The sequence below is a fragment of the Cornus florida genome, unplaced genomic scaffold (assembly GCF_030987335.1).
Source record: "Cornus florida cultivar Cherokee Brave unplaced genomic scaffold, ASM3098733v1 CherokeeBrave_3.0.0_Hap2_Chr02, whole genome shotgun sequence".
Lineage (NCBI taxonomy): Eukaryota > Viridiplantae > Streptophyta > Magnoliopsida > Cornales > Cornaceae > Cornus > Cornus florida.
The window spans coordinates 113,635,370-113,663,331 of record NW_026775572.1 but is presented as its reverse complement, the minus strand read 5'-3'; the positions used below and the strand labels follow the sequence as shown (position 1 = coordinate 113,663,331).

At 37.3% G+C, this 27,962-nt stretch overlaps 1 protein-coding gene and 1 pseudogene across 1 annotated transcript; one reads left to right on the top strand and one right to left on the bottom strand.

Moving 5' to 3' along the window:
* Positions 1–6,852: 6,852 nt before the first annotated feature.
* The window catches only part of LOC132295579 (protein NRT1/ PTR FAMILY 3.1-like), a 41,859-nt pseudogene continuing 20,749 nt past the window's right edge, over positions 6,853–27,962 (bottom strand).
* Positions 22,430–23,622, top strand: LOC132295581 (uncharacterized). Its single transcript, XM_059793877.1, has 2 exons — positions 22,430–23,015; positions 23,249–23,622. The coding sequence occupies exons 1-2, from the start codon at positions 22,445–22,447 to the stop codon at positions 23,284–23,286; spliced, it is 609 nt and encodes a 202-aa protein (XP_059649860.1). The 5' UTR covers positions 22,430–22,444; the 3' UTR covers positions 23,287–23,622.

Here is a 27,962-nt window from a genome sequence, read left to right as displayed (position 1 = left end):
TTAATTTTGATCGATCGTAGATCTTTTCGATCGATCGGGAACTCCTTCGATCGATAGAAGACTATCCAGTGCAATTTTTCTGACTCTTTTCGGATTTTCTTCTTTAACTCCAAAAAGGAGTTAATAGGCTCTTTTTAGCCTTTGAACTTTATTGACCTGAAATAGATAAAAACGCAAATTAGAACTAAAATGAGAAAGTAAGCTAAATGAATGGACTAAAATACCCTAGCTTAGTTACTAAAATGCATCACATTTGAGCACTTATTAACATATCTTTACTTTTGTAGAAAAGTACGCTAGTTGTACACTGTGTCCGTAGGGACATGGTTGCAAAATTTCTTCGGAAACATTCTTCCTTCTTGGGTATTTTTCATAAATGTCTTTTGAAGATATTTTATTTTGGAGGTTTTTAATAAAATATTTTTGGAAGATATTTTCATTTTGGGTCATTCGTGTAGTTATCCTTTTTTGTAGGGGCCATTCTGTAATTAATGAAAGTTATTGCAAAATGCCTCGTTTTGGGCTTGGATCCTCGCACAGGATTCATTTTCACTTTTCGTCGAGTCGCATACTCTTAGAATTATCTCCTGGTCTTTTTCCCTAGTTTTAGGGTTTTTGACCCCAATTGCCGCTAAACTTGTTCAGGCCATATATTTATGCTCGGGACTTGGTTTTCTACACCATTTCTTCCTTTGTTCATTTTTTTTCATTTTGGTTCTTTTTCGTTCACGGTGTTTTTTCGTTTGAGCGCGTCTGCACGGATTTCACTCTTCGGGGCCGAGCGGGACCCGCTCGAGGCACTTTTTGAGATTTCTATAAATAGGGGGTAGGAAAGAGAAAAAGTCAGATTTCCTCTCTCTCCCATGGCCAGCCAAAGCTCTCTCCCATGGATTCCACCCTTCTTTCCTCCTTCTAGCCTTCTTCCCCTTTGATTCTCCCTCCTCCGATAAAGGCTTTATCGTTGGCCTTGACAAGGCCATCATTTCCCCTCTTTTAGTATCCGATTTCGACCATTTTTGAGTTCGGGTTTTGAGTTCGAGTTTGGATTTTGGTGTTGCCGCATGGAGGATAGTTGTTCCCCACATTATCCCCGTCGTAACCCCGAAGTATCGTCGGATTCGGAGAAGTTTAATTTTGGTGTCTTTTGAGATTTCATCTCAAAATGAGGTAGAGGATGTTATAGGATTTATATCTTGGTGTATTACATGTTTTTGATGCTTATATAACATGTATGCATATCTTGGTATATAATCTAGAATTTTTTTTAATTATTTTCTTTGTATAAAATTTAATTCACATAGTTGTATCTAGTGTAGAATTAACTTGTAACATGATATTAAATTAGGCCTTCACATGTTCTTTGACATATATTAAATTGAGAATATTTGGATGAGTTTTGAAATCTTTATTTAATTATTTTATTTGTATAAAATTTAGTTCAGATAGTTGTATCTAATGTAGAATTAACTTATAACATGATATTAAATTAGGCCTTGACATGTTCTTTGATATATATTAATTTGAGAATATTTGGATGAGTTTGAAATCTAGATATTTTAATTAAATGAATTAATTAAAATCCATTTAATGGTTCCATTGATGTAATTATGTTTTTAACTTTATATATGTGATGCCCTTGACTTGTTCCTTGGCATATATTAAATTGGAATCATTTTGAGTTGTTTTAAAATCTAGAGATTTAATTATTTCATTTTAATTAAATTCCATTTAATTGTTCCAAGTATATAATTAAGTTTTGAGTTGATATATGCATTGACTATGATATAGTCTTTGATATATAATTATTTGAAGTTATTTGAAGTTGATATGAAATATAGAGAAATTAATTAATTAGTTTAATTAATTTTCATTTAAGTGTTTTATTCATTTAAATAATTATTTGACTTGATATATGTAATGACCATGCTATGAAATTTAACATATATTAATTAGGAAATATTTGGATGAGATTTGAAATCTAGGAAAATTAATTATTTTATTTAATTAATTTCCATTTTTGTTGCATTAATGATTTAATCAAGTATTTTACGTTGATTGTATGTTTAAATCATGATTTTGGACTTGTCTTATATTCATGAGATTAAGTTTCCAATATTGATAATATTGTTATAACGTGTAATGAATCGCACACGGAAGATTCGACATTTATATGCCTTGTGTGTGTAACGAATCGCATACTGAAAATTTGACATTTTGTATGCCATTGTAGCTTGAGGACCTAGGGCATGTCTTGTGTGTTTTTCCATGACTTGGTTGTGCATGGTATTTGGCTAAGTGCATTGAGTATTTGTAACCTTATTTGTCGTATTGGGGGTTCCAATGTTGTTAAATTGTATCATTTAGTTGTTTACGCATTTTAAATTTCAAGTTGATAACTTTGAGAATCTATATCTTGTCGTGTTGTATTGGAGGTTCCAATTATGCTAAATTGTATCATTTTGTGGGTTTTCGCATTTTAAATTTCAAGTTGATGACTTTGACAATCTATATCTTATTGCGTTGTATTGGAAGGTCCAATTATGTTAAGTTATATCATTTAGTTGTTTTTGCATTTTAGATTTCAAGTTGATAACTTTGATAATCTATATCTTATTACGTTGTATTGGAAGTTCCAATTATGTTAAGTTATATCATTTTGTTGTTTTCGCATTTTAGACTTCAAGTTGATAACTTTGATAATCTATATCTTATTGCGTTGTATTGGAAGTTCCAATTATGTTAAGTTATATCATTTAGTTGTTTTCGCATTTTAGACTTCAAGTTGATAACTTTGATATCTATATCTTATTGCGTTGTATTGGAAGTTCCAATTATGTTAAGTTATATTATTTTGTTGTTTTCGCATTTTAGATTTCAAGTTGATAACTTTGATAATCTATATCTTGTTATGTTGTGTCGTATGCTCCTATATCGTTTAATTGCATAAATATTGTGGTTTATGATAGAAATGCTTTAAGGTAGCTTAAGATGTTCCTTTGGTCTCACTTTGAACATAGACGCTAGGTGGCATGAACCACATGCATAAAATTATATTAACTTATTAAACTTGTACAACTTTAGGTGTATGCATGCTCATTCCCTACGAGTAATGTAAATTACTCACCCCACTGAATGCCACTTGTTTCAGGTAAGGCAATGTGGTTTCAGGATGTACAATAGGTTGTCCTGCTAATTTGCAGCACTTTTGATGTATTTTTGTTTATATGCAAGTGTTAGCATGTTTAAGTTTCATTTATAAAGTTGTAATACTTAGCTAGGTTCAATATGTCGTTTTTGCCTTGTAATATGTAAAGTGCACTTAGATACACTCTTAGGGTATATTTAACGTGTATGTAATGAGGCCAAGGGCCATTTAGTTTTAAGTTGATTCATTTAAGTATTTTTGATTTCATATGTAATTATTGAAAAATAAGAAAATATGAAGTTTTAAATTGTTATTTTCAATTCAGATGATGCAAAGTGTGCACGAGCACACTCATTAGGACTCATTTAATATACATGAAGTGTGGCCAATGGCCAAACGGTCTTTTGAAAGTATCTATGTATTTTTAGTTTCATCATTTAAAGGTCATTTTAAGCAAATTTTAAGTTTGATAGGTCGTATTTTGCATCTGGCATATTTGGGGGTCACGGATCATCTCCGTATGCTTTAAAACACTTATTACGTTTGCGTATACAATCATTTTAGCACACAACTTCATATTCGGCCATTTGAACACTTAAAGCAAATTCTATTTTAGGTTTTTTGTCAAACCTGAGCATAAGGGCATTTTGGGAATTTTACATCAAAAATAAAATTCTTTTGACATGGTCAGCTAGAAAACATGATTTTAAGGGGGGTTTCTTCTTTGAGGTTTTCCAAAAAAAGTCGTTAAAGGGTCTGAAAAAGCACACTGTTTTTGGAAAATCAGCAAAATGGGGTTGCTGCTGTCAGCAGCCCAGCTGCGCGCACAGGGGCCCGCGTGTGGTGGCACCCTGGGTGCCTTCCCTTGGCCGCGACGACTCCTATGTTGTTTTTGGCGGTTCTTCTTCATCCGAACTCCAAATCAAGTGATTTTTGAGTCTAAATTTGTTATTTTTTTGCCATCTATCCAATGGTGTGTTCGGTAGCACCTATATCTTTCTAGGAATTATCAGTTTGCCCCTAAGGTTAAACTTATTCATTTTTAAAATGTCGCTCCCGCATGTTGTCTCTTTGTGTTCCGTGGCTTCATGGAAAGTCACAATAGTGTCTTAGGGATGATGTGCATCCCTAGAGACTTCCTTTTTAGTGTGAAAGGACTATTTTGCCCTTGGGGGGCATACTTAGTCTATTTTCAACCCTAGCTTCCATTTTCATTCTCGTTGAGTTCCGTGATCTCATGGAAAGTCGCTTTGGCGTCTTAGAGATGTATTGTACCCTCTAGAGACTTGGTTTCTATTTCCGCTTTCGCATGCAAGATTCATTATCAGGTCAAACTTTAGGTCATTACAGGACGCACTAGATTGAAAAATCAGGGCCGTCACAGGTTCTATGTCATGCCATTGTCAGAATATAGATGACATGCCATTGTTAGGATATGGCTATATTATTTTATATGTTCCCGAACCATTGTCATGATATGGTTACGGTAGTTTATTTTTGGTGTGCCATTGTCCGGATATGACTAGGTGTATATATCGTTATTATATGTACCATAATACGAGCTTGAGGTCTCGTGATCAATAGTTAGGACTAAGGCGTATATTGCCGGTTGAGATGGGTAGCTAGATATAGGGATGTGTATGCCCTGGTAAAAGGAGGACTCGTGACCACCTTGTATACACTTTGCATGAGATACTCACTATCTGGTTAAGTCTGTCCTAGTCCAGTGAGAGACTTTAGTGTGTATATATATATATACTTATCAACTATGTAAATATTGCATGAGTTGGTTAGGATTGTATCGTTCATCGGGCCTCTGTTTGGGTTGTAATGAAAAAGTCTTATTCGTGAGTTTTGACCAACCTTTGTTGTAATATTTTTTAGGTCCTTGTGAGTACCAGGCGTAGAGGTTGTTCGTGTAGATCAGAAATCAGTCATCATCATTCTTCCGGTGTCGTTGACATAGGAGTTCATCTTCGCTCAGTTGACTTAGTCCATGTATTTATTGCTCAGTAGACTTAGGCGTTGTTTCCCGTATGAGATTTATTAGGGATTTATTAGGGATCCACGATATTCGAATTCCCAGCCGGGTTGTATGTTGTAGATTCATTATTTTATCATCTGGATTTTTGTATCAATTATTATTATTATATTTATTAATTTAGTTTTCTTTCATCATTATTATTCATTCTGTTTTTATTCCTTATTGTATTCTGTGTTCATTTATTACTCAATTGTTTTGATATCCCCAGGCTTTCGGATTTGGGATTGGCCAACCTACACGTGGAAATTCAGCGGTATCACAACTTCCACCAGTAGCAGCACTACAAACTCGTGAATACGACGGACCTCCTCTTTGTAATACCCTCTCGGACTCAAAAATGCATGTATACTATATAAATGCTGAATTGAGTGCAATCCGAATTAAATGGTTTAGACAAATTTTAATATGGCTCGGTGAAATTAGATTATGGTCTAAGTGACTCAAACCACTTGACTTATGGCTTGAACCCACTTGACCTTGGGTTCAAGTCTAGGGAGGGAGAGAATAAATTAGAGAATTTAAAAATTAAATTTTTATTATTATTATTTAGATTTTGGCGTATTTAGTTCACTTTATTTTAATTTTTCGTTCACTATTAAATGTTAATATCCTCAAATGAGTTTGTCTTTTATTTATTTAATATATATATATATATATTTTTGCTGCTTTTCATGTTATTGATTCTCATTGATGAATCAGAGCTCTCAAGCTACACTATATTATTAGGGGGGAAATCCGGAATCAATATGAATATTTAAAAATAGTACATAGTAACAATATGTTCATATTTACTATAACAATATATATAAATATATATGTATATATATATATATATATATACACGGACTTGGGGAGAGAGCAAAGAGACAATGATGAGCAATGGAGAGATAGTTGGGCAAATGGGTTTGATTGGGGTAAAAAAAAGCAAAATGCTTTATATAGGGAGTGAGGGCATAATGGTCATCTTGGAGGGTATTTTTGGAATTAATTATAAAGAGTCAATCACATGATCATATTGACGGAAAGTGGATTTCGATGACCGGAGGAGGCAAAGTGCTCACTTTTGGAAGTACTACGAGTGATTTGCTCATTTTTTTAGTTCAGGGAGTATTTTGCTCATTTGTTGAAAGTATTGTTTTGGAAAAAAAACCAATAACCGATCCTAATTGAATGCTAGTCATCAAAAAAAAATATTAATATAATGTATTAATCAATGACATAAAATATTTTAGAAAAATCTGATATACTTACAAGAGTCCTTGTAGCATTATGTAATATTGGAATGGCACAAAAATTACTATTGTAACATTACTATTTCGAAATAAATTTTTTTTTTTTTTTTGGTAATAGTGGAATCTTTACAAGCATATAACCAAAAAAGTCATATATATATATATATATATATATATATAAGGAGAATAAATGTGAATGCGGCCGAAATGAATGAAAAAGTTGTCCATAGCGAGTTTTCAATACACTATTTCTGTACCAAACATCTAATATTATTGTTTAAATATTTATTCGACCAAGGTTGGAGTGATATTTAATTGATGTTGAATTATGAATGTATTCAAATTTGACGAATGAGGCGTGGAGAAAGAGAGGGTTGCAGTGCATGGTGGCAAAGCTGCAGAAAGAAACACGGGTTCGCAGTGCACGTGGGTGCATTGTGGCAAATGGGTGACTTCTGTGAAGGAATAGAGGCTATAGAGCACGACCCAAATACATATGTTCACATTTAACATGTTTTTGAATGGTTTAGCAAATACCCATGTTCACATTTTACATAGTAAACTCTGAGTGTGTGAGTGATGTATGTGAAATTTTTATCAATGATTAAAAAATAATAATAAAAAAATATAATATCAATATATGCATCTTAAAAAAATAATAACAAAAAAGGCATTAAGATTTTTGAAAATGACTCAAATGTCTTGTGTGTTCAACTCTTCAATTCGTGTAAGCCTCCATCTTGAATAGTCTCTTGAGAAGAGGTGGGAACAGTAAAATGAACAGAATCAACCTTTTCCCTGACCACCACTATCTTCCCTCAAAGACTGGCCCGTCTCAATGGCTTGAAGGTATGGAACATTGGGCAGCATATGTAATAAACAGGATTCACAAGCTGCAGCAATGTTATCAACCAGTAAAAGTATTCCAACTTCCCTTTATTCAAGTCATCATGGGGAAGCCAATTTGAACCACCCGGACCAGCACTAAACTTGTGCACTAGTGACACCCCCAGCTGCATTGGCTATCGAAAACAACCCCAAAGCAGTATTCCTCAAGCTATCCGGTGCCTGGTCATACAAGAACTCAAGATATCCAATAAGCATGAAGGCCTCAGAGATGCCATGAAGGGCGGACTATGGCACGAGCCAGAAGACAGTGATGGAAATTGTGGCATGTTTACGCTTCACTTCAATGAAGCCAGCAACTAGGGTGGCGAGTATTGAAATGAAATAGCCAATACCCATCCGCACCAGGAAGGAGATGCCCCAGTCTACACCCGTGAATCAACGGATAATAGGGACGAACACACAAACATAGAAGATTACTGTGACAAGCATGGAGGTGACTGTGAAGATGGTCATGGAGCCTTCAGGAATTTGAAATGACCTTGTCAGGTGTCTATCCATGGTGAGGGCTTGTTTGTCTGAGAATGTGATTTGTTGGGCATAGGCTGCACTGAGGATGATTCCAGCTGCCACATCTGTCCCATTCGAATAAATGTTTTCAGTTCTTCAACTGTGTGGAAGGTGTTTAGCCGAGGTTGTCTTCTTTAGTGACAATGGCAGCCTTATCAAGAAATCTGCAGCACACCACGAGCAAAAATTAAACTCTCACCTAACATTTATTAGTCACCAATTTTATCTTCAAATAAATTTTTTATTTTTGAGAAGAAAATTCGATCATTTTTAACCAATGACAATTTGAACCAAGCTTTACAATATAAATGTACTAAATACCAGGTGGTTTGACAGTCCAACAAACTGATAAACCAATGCAATGACTAAAACAAAAGTGATTGATATAAGATGTCAAAGTTAATTCTTCTAGTACAGGTGGAGTGGGGATAATCTAATGAAGGACCAGAGCTTATAATTATGAAATGACCTTATACAAGGCTTAGAATTATGAATATGAGGCACATATAATTCATAATTTTCCTTTTCGAACAAGCAAGAATGCTTGGAATGGTAGTCTTACTAGTCCATTCTCACACATCTAGTTATCTATATAGAGGGAAATGGCTGAATCATAAGGACTCTCTCATATAACGATCATGATGACAAAGGATACAGTGGTCTTCATCACTCTGAATTCTACCATACACATGTTTTTGCCAAATGTAATTGACTAATGTTATTAATAAGTCAGTTCATATTAAATACGAAATTACATTAAAAAAAAAAAAAAAAAATTAATAAACTTTAAATTGTTGATTTTAAAAATAACTTCATATTGCCTTTCAGAATTTCCTTGAAGTGAAAAGAGATCCAAAATTTATAAGTTTTCCCAAAGAGTAAGAAAGTCATTCGTTATTGAAAATACTATCTTTGAGTTTCAATTCACGCAATATCTACCCCATATTCTCATATGTCCAGTGTACTTCATAACGTCTACACAAAACAAACAGAGAGAGGCAGAGGGACTTACTGCATGTGTTGAGTGTGAAGAAGCCTCCGATTGCCAGCTATATAAGCATCAAGCTCCTCATTCTCATACAACCCTCTAGGATCCAAAACCATGGTTAGACTTCTTTTCCTTATTGCAGCAAAGGAGACTTTTAATAATCGTGTATACGGGCTCCCTACCGGGTCTAGTTTTCGGTACAAAGGATATCCGGAAATGAAGGCAATGACGGATAATAACACTGCTATGGTAGGGACTCCAAATCCCCATGCCCGTCCAAAATTGTGTTGAACATACACCACTTCTATTGTTGCTAACACGGTAGATAACCCCATGAAGAAGTAGTACCAATTGAAGAAGTTCCCCGTCTTAGTCTTTTCTTGAGGGTCTGTTTCTTCAAACTGATCTGCCCCAAATGGTACCACACAAGGCCGAATTCCACCAGACCCCAAAGCAGTCAGTAGGAGAGAGATGTCAATGGTTGCCAATTGGCCAAAATTGGCCTGCCTCCATCCCGGTAGTGTTAATGATGAAATTAAACATATCATCCCCTGATTACACAAAAATATGGTAAGAGTTAAATTTTATATTCAAACAACAAATAGAAGCTCAATAATTTGATAACAATTTGGTTCGCTAATATAAATGTACGCATGCATTAATTTGTACAATTTGTTTTGATAATTTATATTTGATTGTACCATAAAAAATAAAAAATAAAAATCATATTTTGATTCATAAGCACTGAATGCATATGCAAATAACCTACCACATGCATCAGTGACATGTGAAAATATTTTAGAGGACTTTCTAAAATACAGATGATGAATCGACTACTGTATATACAACGTATTTTGTCCACTATTCATTCATGTACTCATTTGAATTCTCCCATGAGGTAAACTAACCATCTCTCTGTTTTCTCTTGGTTAGTTTGTTGAAGTTGACACTGACTTCTCTGTTAGTAGAAAGTTCCACAAATTATCTCCTTCTCTCTTTCTAGAAGTCTCCCTCTAAGAAACTTCTCTGTAGGATATTATATTCAAGACCAATCCAATCGACTTTGTAAGTCGTTGAGCACTAGTATAAATAAGAGATTTGGGTAGAGAAACACCCAAGTGACATTCTGTGAATAAGTGTGATTGAGTGAGTCCTGGTGTGTGCAACTTCTATACAAAGCTTTTGTGTGGGTGCGTTGTAAAGTGTCCAAATACTTGTGTGCATTGTTGTGTATTATACTTGTCCATTAGTAAAATTGCTTGTTCTTTGTTCAAGTCATGATATTTTTATTTATTTATTTATTATTTTATTTTACTAATGGACAAGTATAATACATTAGTAAAATAATGCTCCTACATTTTCAAACCTCATCTGACCTATATTGTAATGAACTCGTTGACAATGCTGAGGGGTCTGGGGATGAGAACAATAAAGTGTCCTTGGCTTTGCAATATAATGCTAGGATGAATGCCCTTACACGTGAACTCTCTGCTATTGAGAAATTTGTTGATGTCCTTCAAAGGGATAATTTGTTACTCAACAGGAGACTCAAGCAATTCCAACCAGATGTGGACCATGGATTGGAGCTGAAGAGAGCTGTGAACCAAGTTGAAGAGGCCAAGAGCTTAAGGAACCAGGTTAAACTTCTTTTGAGGACAGATATAGATCTATAAAGATTTCAAGCATCCTATTGAGCTGCAAAAAGAAATTGACAAGCTTTTGAAGGTAATCTCTCATTTATAAGACACTTAAAATTCTCATTATCCTGCTGCACATGATCTCACTCAGTCCCATGGTTCCACATCATCTCTTCCCCTCCCCTGATCCTCTGGTAGGATCAAGGAATCATGATTTTCCACCACTTAACACTGAATGTGTTCATGCTTCACTAATGCTGCATCTTCCTCATGTAAGGCTCTCTCTGACTGACCCCTTCCCATTGTGAACAACCTTTCTTTCCCAAATCTCAAGACACCCAACCACCATGGGGGCTTGGTATGTCTCACCCAGCCTTACCACCTACCCAGCAGGACTCTCTGCCACCATCTCTGATCACACCTCCTGACACATCACACCCATCCCTTTCCTGTACCACCCTTACGCGCCCTCTCTGGTCTCATGTTACAGCCCCTTCCAAACTCCATTTTGAATTTCTTCAGCCAGTTACCAATAATGGCAGGACTTATGTGGATCCACCACCATGTACTAAAACTGAAGGCACTCTGGAATGAAAAAGCTGCCTTATTGGCTTCTTTCTCCAAAAGAATCTTCATTTTAAATTGGTCAGTACCATTGCTAAAAATCTATGGACTTCAAAAGGCCTAGTGGACACAGTTGGAATTGCATCAGGCTTTTTAATTTTCAATTTTAGAAATGAAAGTGATTGCAGGCATGTGTTAGATGAGGGTCCATGGACCTTCTCTAATAGACCTCTTGTCCTAAAGCAATGGCATCACAACATGCAGCTTACTAAGGACTCCTACAATTACATCCCTTTATGGATTAAATTTCGTAACATTCAACTGGAATACTGGACTAACAAAGGCCTAAGCAGTATTGTTAGTGCCATTGACACACCACTCTCTACTGATCAAAATGACCGAGACCTAAAAAAGACTTTCCTATGCTAGGATTTGCATTGAGGTAAAAGCATCTCAGGAGCTGAGTGATTCTGTCTTATTGAAAGTGAGCAAGGATAAGTTCATCAATATTGATGTTACATACCAATGGAAACCACAGTCTTGCACAATATTCAATTGTTTTGGTCATCCAGATTCAAAATGCCATAAATCTACCAAATGTTGGGTGCCAATTCAACAACCAAATAAGGGACAATCTCTGAGGCAGTGGACTCGGGTAAAAAAGAAGTCCCCTGCTCTTGATATTGTTAAGGGCACACTAGCTAACCTTGAGAATCCATCCTCCCACCATAAAGCCACATCTGTTTCTGATGGTATGGACCTACCCCTGCTTAACAATACTTCTTTCCGAAAGAAGGACACATCTGATGTAGCTGTGCTTAGCACAGCCATGACCTGTGAGTGGAACCCTCTTCAACCTATTCCACCACTCCCAGTTCCTCAAACCTCACCATCTAGCCCTGGATCCCATTCCAGCGCCGAACGACATGTGCTAGTGGGGCAATGATTACATCCAATGATTCTCCTCCACCACCATGTTATTTCAAACAAGTGCTCATCCTTTAAAACTTCATCATCCCAGTCCTCTAACAGATTCAGTGTCCTGTTTTGCCATGCATCTAAGGAGGGCCAAATCACCCTTAAAACTTCAAATGGAAAAGCTCCTTTGACATCACTGTTTCTGAGAATGATTGTACTGCACTTCATGGTCAGGCAAGACCTAATCCTAGATCACTCCTAAGGAGAGAGTAATTGAGAAATAATGCTAGAAGAGTTGCTAAGGCAGCTCAGTCTGCATCCAAAAAGGCTTATAAACGGTTCTTTGAGGACCTACAAACCCCAACAAAGTAACAATTTTTGCTGCTTGGAATGTGAGCGGTGAACAATTCCTCAAGACGAGAAATTAAAAACTTTTTGATGGAAAATCATCTTAATTGTGTTGGACTCCTTGAAACTAAGATTAGAACCTAGAAGGCACGGACATGCCTAAAAAGGCAAAGAATCCGTGTTGGACACGGATAGGCGTCGGACATGTGTCGGACATGCCAAAAAACGTGTCTGGATATTTTTTATTATATTGAATATTCGGATACGGCGGACACGCAATATATATTCGGATTTCGGACATGGCAGGGACATGCCATGATATTTTTTATATATAAGTGAGGCACTTGGGGATTTTAAGAATGTTTTAGAAAGAAAGTTAGGTTGAAGTATGTTGTACAGTATTGTATGAGTTGTCGCACGTTTACAGTTAGTATTGTATGAGTTGTCACCTACCCCTCATTGTCATGTATAGAATTACCATGTATAGGGTTTACTTGTTCTCCACTCACCTACTCCTACAGCCTATCCTATATAAACACCATTGTATTATTGTATTACTCACTCAATAATATATACGTTTTCATATATTCTCTCTCTCTCTCTCTCCCTCTCTCTCTCTCTCTCTTTCAACATGGTATCAGAGCAAAAATCGATCCCTCTTTAAATTTTTTTTTTTCTTTAGTCTTATTCAAACTCTCCGATCTTGATTCCATCTCGGCTTTCTCTCAACAATCTCTTCTCGGCAATCTCTCCTCGGTGATCTCAATTCTCGTCTCGGCAATCTCTCTCAGATCCCTCCTCGGCTCTCTCCTCTATAATTTCTTTCAGGTTCATCTCGGCTCCCGCTCACTACTATATCTCATTTGTTCGGCAGCTCTTGTGATGGATACTAAGGAATCCTATCTTCTTAGGTCAATCACCAGCACCAAACTGAAAGGCTCGAACTACCTTCAATGGTCTCGAGCCATAGAGGTGCTCTTATGGGCTCGAGGAAAACTGTCATATGTTAAATCAACCAAACCCACCAGTGATGAAAAGATTATTGAGGCTTAGGAGAAAGAAGATGCTTATATTATTACTTGGTTATGGAATAGCTTGGAGCCTGAGATCTTCAACAGCGTGTCATTCCTAGAATCTACCAAAGATATTTGGGAAAATCTCAGGGACACGTATTATTTAGAGAAGAATATTTCTTGTATTTATCAGTTGTATCAGGATATTTTCAATCTCCAGCAGGGAGATCGTTCAGTTGAAGATTATTACTCAAAACTAAAGGGCGTGTGGGAAGAATTGAATGTCTACTAACCATTGACTACAAACATAGAACAACAAAAACAGCACAGGGAAGAGTTTCAGGTGGCAAAATTTTTAATGGACTTAAACCCGAACTCGCTTCGATCAGTTCACAAATTTTGTCAGGCAAGGAGATACCCACAGCAAGTGAGACTTTTGCTTGAGTTCGAAGAGCATCTATTTATATCCTTGTGATTGAGAAGGACAACCACTATGCTCTTGTTGTTCCTACTAAACAACATGATACTTTCCGTGGAGGACGAGGGTCAGAGGTCCTTCCAACGCAGGCCGTGGTACTCGTGGCGGCAGAGGGGGTTGCGACAGCAAGAATTGTACTCATTGTGGCCAAAACAATCACTTTGTTGACTTTTGCTGGGCTCTTCATGGCAAGCCAGCTTGGGCTAATCAAGCTTCAGTTTTGGAGGAGACTACTCCCACTCCTGCGAATGAACAAGTCATTCTCTCCAAAGCCGAATATGATTCTCTGGTAAAGCATGAGCGTGCAAATCAGCCCTCCTCCACCGCTACTATCGTTACTTCAGGTAATACGTGTCTCCATGCTTCATCTTCTACACCTTGGATCATTGATTCAGGGGCATCCGATCACATGACAGGTAACACATCTCTTCTTTCTGATATTTCTCATGTTTTCTCACCATTGGTTGTTACTACAGTGAATGGAAAATTATATACAAGTGGAAAATTACAAATATGGAAAGAGAATAAAAATCAAATCCCTAAACAAAAGCCTAAACATAAGCCTATAATGAAGACCCAATAAATTTGCCACAATCATCGAGTAAACCTATAGATATGATTTCCATCTTCCTAATCCCACTTCACCCTCTGATTATATACCTATATATCTTGTTGTAATGTCTTGTAAAAAAGAATTTCAAAGCTCCTTGCTAACAAGTTAAAGCCCATTCTGCCTACCATTATTGACAAAGCACAAAACGCCTCTATTAAAGGTAGGAAAATTGGGGACAACATCATATTGGCCCAAGAACTGTTAAGAGGGTATCATGAGGACCTTCATCCTCCTAGATGGACACACAAGGTTAACCTACATAAAGCTTATGACTGTCGCCATTGGAAATTCATTCTTAATGTCCTTAAGCCAATGCACTTTCCTCCCATTTTCATTTCTTGGACCAGATCTTGTATCTCAACTACCTCCTTCTCTATATCTGTCGATGAAGAACCCTGTGGTTTTTTAATGGTAGATAGGGGGATCCTCTATCCGCCTACCTCTCTTTATCATAGCTATGGATGTTCTATCATCCATAACTAAGCAGCTTGCCTCTTCTAAAAATTATTTTAATTACCATTGGAGGTGTAAGGATACCAAACTCTCTCACCTTTCATATGTTGATGACATCTTTATGTTCTGTCATGGTGATTTCAGGTCTACACAGATTATTAAAAAGTCCATTGATACCTTTAGCATGCTCTTTGATCTCTCCCCTAATCCAAACAAAAGTCATCTTTTCTTTAGTGGGGTACCAACTGCCATCCCAAATGCCATTTGCAGCTTATTCCAGTTTCCATGTTGTACCCTCCCAATTAGGTACCTTGGGCTACCCCTAATTACTTCAAGACTAATTACTAGTGACTTCCAAGCACTCATTGATAGAATGCTATCAAGAGTGACAAATTGGACAGCTAGAGCACTTTCTTTTGCAGGGAGACTACAACTGATTCAAGCTACTCTCTTCAGCATTCATACCTTCTGGATAAATTTACTGATGCTGCCTGCTAAAGTGTGTGACCAAATTGCTCAAATACTACAGAGATTTATGTAGCCAAATTTAGAGCTAAGGTTGTACGGAATCAGGTCTGCATCCCAAAACAGGCTAGAGGTCTTGGCATCTATGACATCCCACAGTGGAACAAGGCATCTATTCTAAGGCACCTGTGGACACTTCGCTCAAATGAGTCAAATAGCATCTCAAAGGAATCGACTCTAAAGCATCTCATCAAACAAAACATTTGGGATATCAGTATACTAAATGATAGTTCATGGTTCTACAGAAAATTGTTACAAAATAGGCACCTTGGTCAACATTTAGTCAAGCACAAGATCAACAATGGAGCCACAAGTATGGTCTTCTTTGACAATTGACTCCCATGTGGCCCCCTTTACCAGGTATTATCTAAATCTGCTGCTCATAGACAGGGAATGATGATCAACAAATATATGGAAGTATCTTCTCTACTCTTAAATAATCTCTCTCTAACCTTGTCTCTGTGACAACTCAAACCTACCTGCCCCAAACATTAACTCCAATGATTTCATCCAATGGACACCATCACCCACAAAGATATACACTCAAGCATACCCTCAAAGCCATTTCACAACCTCTACCCTCCAAGCACTGGCACAAACTGGTGTGGTTCAGCAATTATATACCCAAACATTCTTTCTGCCAATATTTAGCAATACGAGAGAAGTTATTGACTCAAGATAAACCCTCTTTATTTCACAACGCAGCCAAATGTGTGTGCACTGTGTCTCAATGTAGCAGAGAGTCATGAGCACCTCTTCCATCAATGCTCTTACTTTAAAACTATAAGAAATGGGATATAAAATAAGTGTGGATTTTTACACAAGCCCTAATTGTTGGAATGACTTCCTCATTTGGGCATCATCTATGTGTGGAGGGAAAGGAACAACATAAATTTTTTGAAACAAATCCTTACCTCCATTACAAACTTTGAATTCAGTGATCAATGCCGTCCCATTGAAGCTGTTCATGGTTAAGAAATGTAGAAGTCCATATGCAGAAACCATTACCACTGAATGGAACCTTCCCAGCTCCTTCTTCGAACCATCACTTTCCAACCCCTTCTTCACCTTTACCTTAGCGCCTTCACCACCTTCACCACCACCATAACCACCATTATATAGTATGCTTTCGGGTTTGTTGATTCTCCAGCTCAGGTTTATGGTTCAGTTAGTGCGTTTTGTTTTCATCTGACTGGGCTATGGTCTTAGGTTTTGTTAGGTTAGTTTCAAATGAGCAATTGGACTTTTGTCTTGGATCTTTGGGACCTATTTCTTGTTTTTTTTTTGACTTGTGCCCTTTGGCCTTGCTTGGCCTCTAATGTTCGGGCCTTGGGGTATGCTCCAATTATACATGTATTTTTTTTTTCTTTTTTTTGTTATGTTACTTACTTAATTATTATTATGGCGATTAGCTTAAGGAAAATCAAATAACGGTTTGTCAACAGTTCAAACTGTCCAGTGGTAGGGCATTGAGCCAAGTAGAGCTATTTTTTTAATTCAAAAGCTCTGCTATTTTCAATTGAACATAGTTATATCTAAAAATTACAGAATAAAAAACACATTCAAATTAAAGCACTACTCTGTTAGTTTCTTTATTCACATAGAGAGAGAGTGTGTGTGTCTTACCATTAAGTACATTATGGAGGAAATTATTATGGTCTAGAACCGTTCTACACCTGCGTCGGCGACGAAGCCCCCAAGCAATGGTGTCAAGCTTGTAAGGATATCAAAAATGGTGAAGGTGTTGAATGCTTTGGTAATCGGCATCAGAAGCTGCTTGATTAAGTGAATAATCACATTTACTTTAAGAACTAGCATAGCAAACTTCACTGATGCATCAATTGCTGCACAAATTAAACAATGCCATCATTTTAAAAACAACGTTCGGAGAAAGAAACTTCATGTTATTGTTATCAAACTTACATAAATGATTACCAAAAATGAAGGGCATAGTGATTAATCCACCCTTTTTCTTTGGAGCTATTTATTCTGTAATTTCTTCTCTCACTTCATCATTTTCCTCTATTTCTACTATTTCTTGGCCGATTTCTTGGGTAATTTCTTCTCTGACTTCATCAATTTCCTCTATTTCTATGATTTCTTGGCTGAGTTCTTGGGCCTGTGCAATTGTTTCAATTATCTCTTCAATTATGTCTTCTATGATCTCCAGTGCCTCAATATTTTGTTCATTGAGTTTCGGTACCTCTATAATTTCATCCTGAATTCATACGACACAACTAAATTAAAAAAATGTGTGGCCGATCCACATTCATACAGTTCACTTATTTTCTGAGGCACTAACATTGACTCCACTTCTATAAATATATATATATAGATATATAGTTCAATATTTGTCAAATTAAATTGAAGGGATTTATAGAATAACATAGAAGCTTAGAAATAGATTAAGATGCTTTTAAAAATAGTACTACTTCAGGCTTAAGCATACATATGTATCACTAAAATGTGCAATTCAACTTGGCATACCATTCCTCTCTTTAAGCTTCTCACTGTGCTACCAATCAACCCCCACAAAAGCCCATTGCATCATTTAGTACTTGTCATTAAAATATATATATATATATATTTGGTCTAAGAGAGAAAAAACAAAACTTTGACTTAAGCCTATAAGATCTCCATATATAACCCAAAGATTGATCACAAACATGATCATCATTATAAACTCACTTAAGAATTTAAGTACACAGATATGTAATTGAAGCAGCAATTTCAAAGGTAAGTTTAAGATTACAGAGTGGAAAGTTAAGATTGACAGCAAAATATTGCTACATTTGGTCCAAATATGTGAAAGAAAAGAGCAATAATCACGTTAAAAAATCAAAGAGTTAATTTAGATGAGAGAATGACACTTACATGGTCCATATCTTCACAAGTTCTTTGCACTATTTTTTTTTTTTTTTGAGATGAGCTTCAGAATACTAAATTCTCTTTGGTCACTGTGAAAGCAACGGACACAAAATTCTCTCTTGGTTTCGTTTGAGATGAGCTTCAAAATAGAAGAGTTTTATTAGAAGTCAGAAATAAGCACTTCTTTAAAGTTGATACATGACTTACATACCCAACATATATAGGCATACTATAACCATTTTTTGTAAGAGGTTCTTAGTCCATCCCTATTTCAGAAGTGCTTAGAGCCTATGACCTAAATGTGTGATTTGGTTTATTCCCTAGCATCTATGAGAGCATTGAAGAACCACAAACTAAAGTTGGTACACCTTTTAAGCTCATCCCTACTGCTGTATTATTGTAAGCACTTTGATAATGTGATGGTTAGTGTCAAATGGGCAATCAATTTACATATAACAAATCAATTTGGTTGCTAAATTAATTAACCTAAAGGTGATGGTTAGTGTCAAATGTCTGAAATTGAAACTTAATCAATGCAGTGTTGGTGATTGAATACAATTTTAGAGTTTAGTAGTTTTGAATTGATGCTAACTCGAGGCATCAAAAAATAATAATAATATTAAACCTTGTTTATCAAGTGCAAGAGCAAGTATCAAGAAAGGAATGTAATACACTAGACAATTACTTTAGCCGAAACTAGGGCTATCCATTAAATCCGCAAATCTATGAGTCCAATCCGATCTGTGGACTGGATTGGCTTTTTAATCCATCGGATTGATGGCCATTTATAAATAAGTAATTCGTAAAGATCAGATCGGATCATGTTTCAAAAATATGATCCGATCCAATCCATAACCTTTATTATATACTTTTTTTTAAGAGTACTAAAGTATTTGGAATGGTGTGCTATGCTCCCTGATGGAATGATAACGTGTGTCGATATGCTTACTTCGTTCATGAAATACTGGATTCTTCGCTAGAGCGATTGCCGAACGATTATCCATGTAAATCTCCGTAGGATTTTCTTGTGGAAATCCCAAGTGTTTCAGCACATTTCCCAACCAAATAGCATGACACACAGTTGAGCTGGCTGCTACGTACTCAGCTTCACATGAAGATAGGGTCACTATGGGTTGCTTCTTGGATGACTATGTGAACGATGTATTTCCCATGAAAAAGACAAATCCAGTTGTGTTTTTTCTTTCCTCTAAATCTCTACCCCAATCACTATCTGAATAGCCAGTAAGACTACGCTCATCAGCTGAGGTATATGACAAACCATCATTGATTGTGCCTTTGATGTAGCGGAGTATCCTCTTTGCAGCATCTAGTTGTGATTGATCTGGTTCTTCCATATATCTGTTGATCAATCCAACTCCGTAGAGTATATCAGGTCTGGTACAAGTCAGGTATCGTAAAGTTCCAACTAAATTTTTAAAGTATGTTGGATCAGCATTTCCTCCATCTTCATTCTTTCTGAGTTCCAGTCCGCTTTCTACTGGGGTTAATACCAAATTGCATGATTCCATTTTGAACTTCTTGAGGATCTCCTTTGCATATCTACTTTGGGAGATAAAAATTCCTTTATCTCTTTGTATCACTTCTATTCCAAGAAAGTGTGCCATTAGACCAATGTCTGTCATTTCGAATTCTCGAATCATGTTCTTTTTGAATGCCAACATAGCTGGGTTATTACCTGTGAAGATTAAATCATCAACGTACAGACATGCAAATAGTACGCCTCCTTTTGCATCTTTCTTCATGTATACAGCATGCTCGTATGGACATTTCTCAAATCCATTATCCTGAAAATACTTATCAATCCTTGTATTCCATGCACGTGGAGCTTACTTTAGCCCATAGAGGGCTTTCTTCAACCTGTACACCTTGTCTTCATGCCCGACTTTTACGTATCCCAACGGTTGTTCAATATAGATTTCTTCTTCCAGAAATCCATTCAGAAATGCTGACTTTACGTCGAGTTGGTAAAGCTTCCATCTATTCTGGGCAGCAACAAATATCATTAGTCTGATTGTCTCTAGTTGGGCAACAGGAGCAAACACTTCACCATAATCTAATCCTTTTCTTTGTTTGTAGCCCTTTGCTACGAGGTGTGCTTTATATCTCTGAACTTCACCTTTTTCATTTTTCTTTGTCTTGTAGACCCATTTCACTCCAATAGGTTTATGACCTTTTGGTAGACTAGATAGCTCCCATGTATCATTTTTCTCTATAGCTTTGATTTCTTCATCCATGGCCGTCTTCCATTTATTCTCTTGGATAGCTTCTGTGAAGCTAACAGGATCACTATCCAGAAATAAACATAACAAATTCTGATCTTCCTCCATTTCAGTAGCTTCATATATTTCCCCAAGGCTTCTCATTTTTCTAGGTCTTTCACTTGAACTCTCCTCTGATGATAATGAGGGATCATTTCTAAAAGGTACGGGAGATCGGTATGGAAGAATCTGTGGCACCGTTACAACTTCTCTTGCTGCATTTTCTTTATCTTCTTCAAGAATGAGCGCTATATATTTAACTGCTTGGTCCTGATCCGAATTCCAAGCTTCATCTTCTTCAAAAATTATGTCTCTACTCATAATAGCTTCTTTGGTGATGGGATTAAACAGCTTATATCCCATTGTTCTGTTACCATAACCGACAAAGATACATTTTTGTCCTTTGTCATCAAGCTTGGTTCTTCTGGCTTCTGGGATTTTGGTGTAGGCAATACACCTAAAAATTCTGAAATGATTAACGCTTGGTTTGTATGAACTCCAAGCTTCTTCAGGTGTCTTGAAACGAAGTCTTCTGGTTGGACACCTATTCAACAAGTAAACAGCACAAGATACTGCTTCAGCCCAAAATTCTTTGGGTAATAACTTTCCTTTTAACATGCTTCTGACCATAACTAAGATAGTGCAATTTTTCCTTTCAGCAACACCATTTAGCTGTGGCGTATAGGATGGTGTTGTTTGTTGTCGGATGCCGTGCTCTTTGCAGTAGTTCTGAAATGCATTTGACATATATTCTCCTCCTTGATCTGATCGCAATGTCTTTGTTGGAAATCTTATCTATAAGTTGACTCAACGATTATGGCAGATTTATTAGGTCTTCAATATAGGCTAATTTTTAGGGATTTTATTTTTATTCTGATTTGATTTTATTCTCTTTATTTTGATTTGATTTTATTCTCTTTTCCATATTTGTAATTTTCCGCTTATATATAATGATAGTCAGGCTCTCAAATTGAGTACGCCAATTTTACCAAGTTACTTTTTGGTATCAGAGCCTCAAACCTACGCCTCCCCCATCTCTCTCTCTTTCACCGCCTCTTTTAATATCTCTCTCTATCTCGTTACAGCCCCTTCCCTATTTTTTTTTTCACAGACCTTCTCTCTTTTTCAGGTCGCTGTTGTGACAGTCCTAGGGGGAGTCAATCTCCTCTAGGTTCGACCCCTATAGGGGTATTCCCTTAGTCTTTTTCATGCACTAAGGGTCAGAAGACGTGTTTGTAATTTTTTGGGGCTGCCGGGATATTCGGCAGCATTTTCGGATCAGACCGCAGTGTCTCCGGCTTCTTGGTTTGATCAAAATCAGGTTTATTCCTCCTTTATTTGAAATTATTGGTAATCTGTTGAATTGATCTATTTAATATTATGGCTGAATCAAGTAATAATAAAGAAACTCTCTTTTCGGTGCAACACATACCGGCTCAATGAGTTACTAGTGTGCTGTTGAATGGCCATAATTTTGCATCCTGGGCTCGTTCCTTCAGCCTCTATGTTGGTGGAAAAGGCAAATCAGGGTGGATTTTGGGTACTGAAAATAGGCCAGATATTAAAGATCCTAAATATGCTCAGTGGGATATGGACAATTGCACCATTTTAGGATGAATGTTTAATTCTATGGAGGAACGCATTTATAATATATTCATGTTTTATGACTCTGTTAATGACTTGTGGACTGCTTTGAATCAAATGTATGCTCATTCTAGGAATGATGCTCGTATTTTTTAATTATATCAAGATATTGATAAGGCCTCGCAGGAAGGCCTGAATTTGTCTGTAACTGATTATTTTGGGTATTTGAGATCTCGTTGGGAGGAACTAGCTTAATATGAGCCTCTCAGTGAATTTCCTTCTGAGGCAGCCTCTCTTCTTGTCAAACGTCTTGATCATCAGCATACCTATCAGTTTTTGATGGGATTACGCCCAGAATTTGAACCACTAAAGTCTCAGATCTTGAATGCATCACCAATGCCATCCCTGTTGGAAGCCTTTGCTACTGTTGATGGTGAAGCACGCAGGCACCATTTAATTCAGCCCTCAATTGTTCCTGTACCAGTGTCTGAGCCTGCTGGGGATAGTATGGCTTTTGCAGCCAACTTTGGATCACGAGCTTCTGGAGGTCAGATTATTTGTCACCATTGTGGAGGGGTTGGACATGTTAAGGCTCGTTGCTTCAAACTTCATCCTGAACTAAAGCAAAAATTTTCTAGGAACCGTTTATCTGGAACTGGTTCTTCTCGTACTGCGGCTGTTGCAGAAACTCCTGTTACTACTGGTGGATCTACTGTATTTCCTGGACTGAGCCAACTTCAATCTCAGATTGGGCATATCCAAGACCAGCTTGGCTCCCTTGCTTCTAGAGTTAGTGCTCCTTCAACTGCTCCCACTGCAACTATTGCTACAGGTACTCCTACTGCATTTCATGTTAAGGCCAAGCAGCCCACTTGGGTTCTGGATTCTGGGGCCAATGATCACATGACTGGTGAGTTATCAGTTTTTTCTTCTAATGTCATACCTGTTACCCAATCTGTGTATCTTGCAGATGGCTCTACATCTTACATTCACAATAAGGGTGATGTTTGTCTGTCTCCTGATATTTCTCTTTCATCTATCCTTCATGTACCTAAATTTGCCTTTAACCTTTTATCTGTTAGCCAGCTTGCAAAAAACCTCCAATGTGCAGTTATATTCTTACCAGATCACTGTTTGTTGCAGGACCTTTGTTCGAAGAGGATTTTTGGCAGGGGTTATGAGCGTGATGGGCTTTACTACTTTGGGGAACCACCAGGAATGAGTCTTCAAGCTTCTGTCCTACCTACTTCTAGTGTTTATGATGTTTCTTTTCGCACTTTTAGTCTGTGGCATGCACGTTTGGGACATGTAAACTTTCAATATCTATGTCTATTGTTTCCTTCGTTAAATAAAGCATGTAAGGACCATAAGTTTCAATGTGAAGTTTGTGAGCTTTCTAAACATACTAGAACTAGCTATATTTCTCATATGAGTTGTGCTCCTAGTATGTTTGATCTTATTCATTCTGATGTCTGGGGCCCTTCCCCAGTTACTGCTTTCTCTGGACATTGATATTATGTGACATTTATTGATGATTATTCTCGTTGTACTTGGGTTTGTTTATTGAAAAAGAAATCTGATGTGTTTCTTTTATTTACCCAGTTTCTTCAAATGATCAAAACCCAGTATAACACTGTTGTCCGTAATATTCGTTCTGATAATGGACGGAAATATGTTTCGAATGAGTTCCGGTCTGAACTTAATAAAAAGGGGATTTTACATCAACTCACTTGCCCCTATACTCCTGAGCAAAATGGCGTGGCTGAACGCAAAAACCGTCATCTTATGTCTGTGATTCGATGTCTTCTGAGTGGTATGAATGTGCCTAAATTCTATTGGCATATGGCTGTTCTTACAGCTGCTTTTCTAATTAATCGTACTCCCAGTCGAGTTTTGGGTGGTAAGGCACCACTTCAGATTCTCCAGCCTGATTATACATTGTTTCACCTTTTGCCTCGTGTTTTTGGCTGTACTTGTTTTATTCATAACCGTAGTCCTTCTCGTCATAAACTTGATGATAAATTATTAGGTGTATTTTCTTGAGGTATTCTGCTATGTCAAAGGGCTATCGTTGTTATGATCCTGTGACCAAACATATGTATCATTCTCTTGATGTGACATTTCATGAAACTGTTCCTTTTTATAGTACTAATTCTGTGGTACAGGATTCTCTCTCTTGTGATCTGGAGAAGGAGATTTCTCCTATTGCCCGTCCTGTTCCTCTCTTTGAAAATCACACTGTCCTGGAATCTCCTTCTCCATCCATGCAGGGTTCCCCTCCACCTTTGCAGGTCTACTCTCGTCGCCATCGCACTCAACCTCCCCTACCAGAATTATCTTCAGAACCAGGTCCAGGTAACTCTCCTTCTCCTATTGCTCCTACAATTCCTGAGCGTACCTCTCGTTATCCTACCCGTGATCGTCATCCTCCTAATTGGTATGGTTTTTCTAGTAGCACTAACCACCCTATTTCCCAGTATGTCTCCTATGATGGTCTTTCAGGTGCATATAAATCCTTCCTGGGCAAGATTAGGACCGTTTCTATTCCTCGATCTGTGTCAGAAGCCCTACAGGATCCCAATTGGGTGTCTGCCATGACAACAGAAATGGATGCTTTACACCATAATAATACATGGGAACTTGTTGCTTTACCTTCTGAGGAGAAAACGGTTGGCTGCAAGTGGGTCTTTAATGTGAAGTACTTAGCCGATGGTTCTATTGATCGGTATAAGGCTCGGTTGGTGGCAAAAGGCTTTACTCAGATTCCGGGCAAAGACTTTAGTGCTACCTTTGCTCCTGTGGCTAAGTTGACGTCTGTGCGACTGCTTATCTCCTTGTCTGCTGCCCATTCTTGGCCTCTGCTGGCCTCTGCATCAGTTAGATGTCAAGAATGCATTTCTTAATGGAGACTTACTTGAGACTATATATATAGATCCACCCCCTGGATTTCGGGCTGAGGGGGAGTATGCTGGGAAAGTCTGTAGGCTACGGAAGTCTCTTTATGGTCTGAAGCAATCTCCTAGAGCTTGGTTTAGTCGTTTCAGCAATGTTGTTTTATCCATGGGCTTTGTGTGCTGCCACTCAGACCATACTTGTTTTATTCGACGTCGCTCTGATGGTCATTGCATTATGTTATTGGTATATGTGGATGATATCATTATCACAGGCGAAACTTCATCTTCAAAAGTCCTTTGATGTGAAGGACTTAGGTCCTCTTCGATATTTTCTTGGAATTAAGGTTGCTAGATCCCATCGTGGAATTTCTTTATCTCAAAGAAAATATGTTTTGGATCTTCTTCAAGATACTGGCATGCTTGGGTGTCGACCCACTTCCACTCCTATGGACCCCAATCTTAAACTCTCTGTTGAGTCAGGGGAATTACTTCCAGATCCATCCGTGTATCAACGTTTAGTAGGTCGTCTTATCTACTTGACCAACACAAGGCCCGATTTGACATTTGCTGTCAGTGTGATTAGTCAATTCATGCATACCCATCGCTCAGCTCATATGGATGTAGTCTACGATATTTTGAGGTACCTTAAGTCGTGCCCTAGTCTTGGTCTGTTCTATGCCTCAGGAAATCAGTCTGGACTCTCATGCTTTACTGATGCAGACTATGCTGGATGTAAGACAGATAGACGTTTTACCTCTGGCTTCTGTACTTTCTATAGTAATCATCTCATATCATGGAAGAGTAAGAAGCAGGCTGTTGTTTCTAGATCCTCTGCTGAAGCTGAATACCGAGCTATGGCTCAAGGTACTTGTGAGCTCCTTTGGCTTCAATCAATTTTGGGAGAGTTGGGTCTTGTACAGAAAGGTTCTTCAAGGCTGTTTTGTGACAATAAATCAGCCATTATGCTTGCTTCTGATTCTGTTTTACATGAAAGGTCGAAACATATTGAGGTAGACATTCACTTTATTCGAGAGAAGGTTCGATCGGGTATCATTAATCCTATTTTTGTTCCTTCTTCAGAACAGACTGCAGATGTGTTCACAAAGTCTGTTGGGCTTTCTCTTCTCCAGTCTTCCATCGTCAAGCTGGGCTTAGTCAACATATTTGCTCCAGCTTGAGGGGGAGTGTTGGAAATCTTATCTATAAGTTGACTCAACGATTATGGCAGATTTATTAGGTCTTCAATATAGGCTAATTTTTAGAGATTTTATTTTTATTCTGATTTGATTTGATTTGATTTTATTCTCTTTATTTTGATTTGATTTTATTCTCTTTTCCATATTTGTAATTTTCCACTTGTATATAATGATAGTCAGGCTCTCAAATTGAGTACGCCAATTTTACCAAGTTACTTTTGTCTTGATATAGTAGTTGCTTTGCTTTTCGACAAGAGCTTTAAACTCTTGGAAGATATTGAATACTTCTGATTTCTTCTTCAAGAAGTAGACCCAAGAGGGGGAGTGTTGGAAATCTTATCTATAAGTTGACTCAACGATTATGGCAGATTTATTGGGTCTTCAATATAGGCTAATTTTTAGGGATTTTATTTTTATTCTGATTTGATTTTATTTTATTTTATTCTCTTTATTTTGATTTGATTTTATTCTCTTTTCCATATTTGTAATTTTTCACTTGTATATAATGATAGTCAGGCTCTCAAATTGAGTACGCCAATTTTACCAAGTTACTTTTGTCTTGATATAGTAGTTGCTTTGCTTTTCGACAAGAGCTTTAAACTCTTGGAAGATATTGAATACTTCTGATTTCTTCTTCAAGAAGTAGACCCAAGTCTTTCTACTACAATCATCAATGAATGTAAGAAAATACTTTTTTTGTCCATTTGACTTTGGCTTTAATGGACCACACACATCTGTGTGAACGAGCTCCAGTGGCTTTGTTGCTTGCCACTTGATTTCTTTAGCAAAGCTCAATCTGTGATGTTTTCCAAATACTCAGCTTTCACAAACTTCATCTGGATAATTGACATAAGGCAAACCTTTTACCATATTTTTGCTTGCTAGCAACTTCAGGCCTTCAAAATTGAGATGTCCGAATCTCAAATGCAACCAATCTTTGTCTCTAACAACAGCACTTAAACATTTTGCTGAATCGTGCTGAATCTTAATAGCAAACATTCTGTTCTTGGACATCTTTATTCAAGCAATAAGATTTCCATTTGTATCTCTGATGATTAGAAACAAATTTTGCATGCTGATGTCGTATCCTTTCTCTAGGAGTTGTCCTAGACTCAAAATATTGTTGTTCATATCTGGAACATAGTAGACATTGGATATGAAGTCATGATCTCCATTCTTGAGCTTGATCAGAATATTACCTTTTCCTTTTACTGGGATTTTTGTGAAATCACCAAATGAGACTTGTCCTTGCCTAGTCTTGTCAAGCTCGACAAACATGTGTCTATTTCCACACATGTGATTACTGGCTCCTAAATCTAGAAACCATATATTTTCGTCTTCAGGGTGCGCATCTTGAGCCATTAGTGATCTTGGCCCATTTATATCTTTCTCTGCAAAATTCACTTGCTCTCCAACTTCGATTGCAGGCTTTCCTTTGCATTCATTGCTGTAGTGGCCATATTTGTTGCAGTTATAACATTGCACATTACTTTGGTCATAACTTTAGCGATTATTGAAGGTGCTTCCTCTGCCTCTAGATCTTCCTCTTGATGGCTGACTTCTTCTGCCTTGATTATTATTTCTTCTACCACCGCCTCTAAATCCAGCACCTCGTCCTTGATAGCCACGGCCTCGGCCTCAGCTTCTTCCTTGTCCTCTTTGTGAGGTTCCCCATTGCTCTTCTCTATTTTCATTGATTATAAGCTTTGATTGAAGAGCTTGATCCAGGGAACTTAAGGTGACCTTTTTATTGATTCTCTGTTCATG

Bases quoted from the DNA above. Each gene is read 5' to 3' on its own strand.
- LOC132295581 (XM_059793877.1), top strand. From the start codon at position 22,445: ATGGGATTACGCCCAGAATTTGAACCACTAAAGTCTCAGATCTTGAAT. The intron at 23,016-23,248 runs GTGAGTTATCAG...TGTTTGTTGCAG, and splicing joins GGCCAATGATCACATGACTG to GACCTTTGTTCGAAGAGGAT.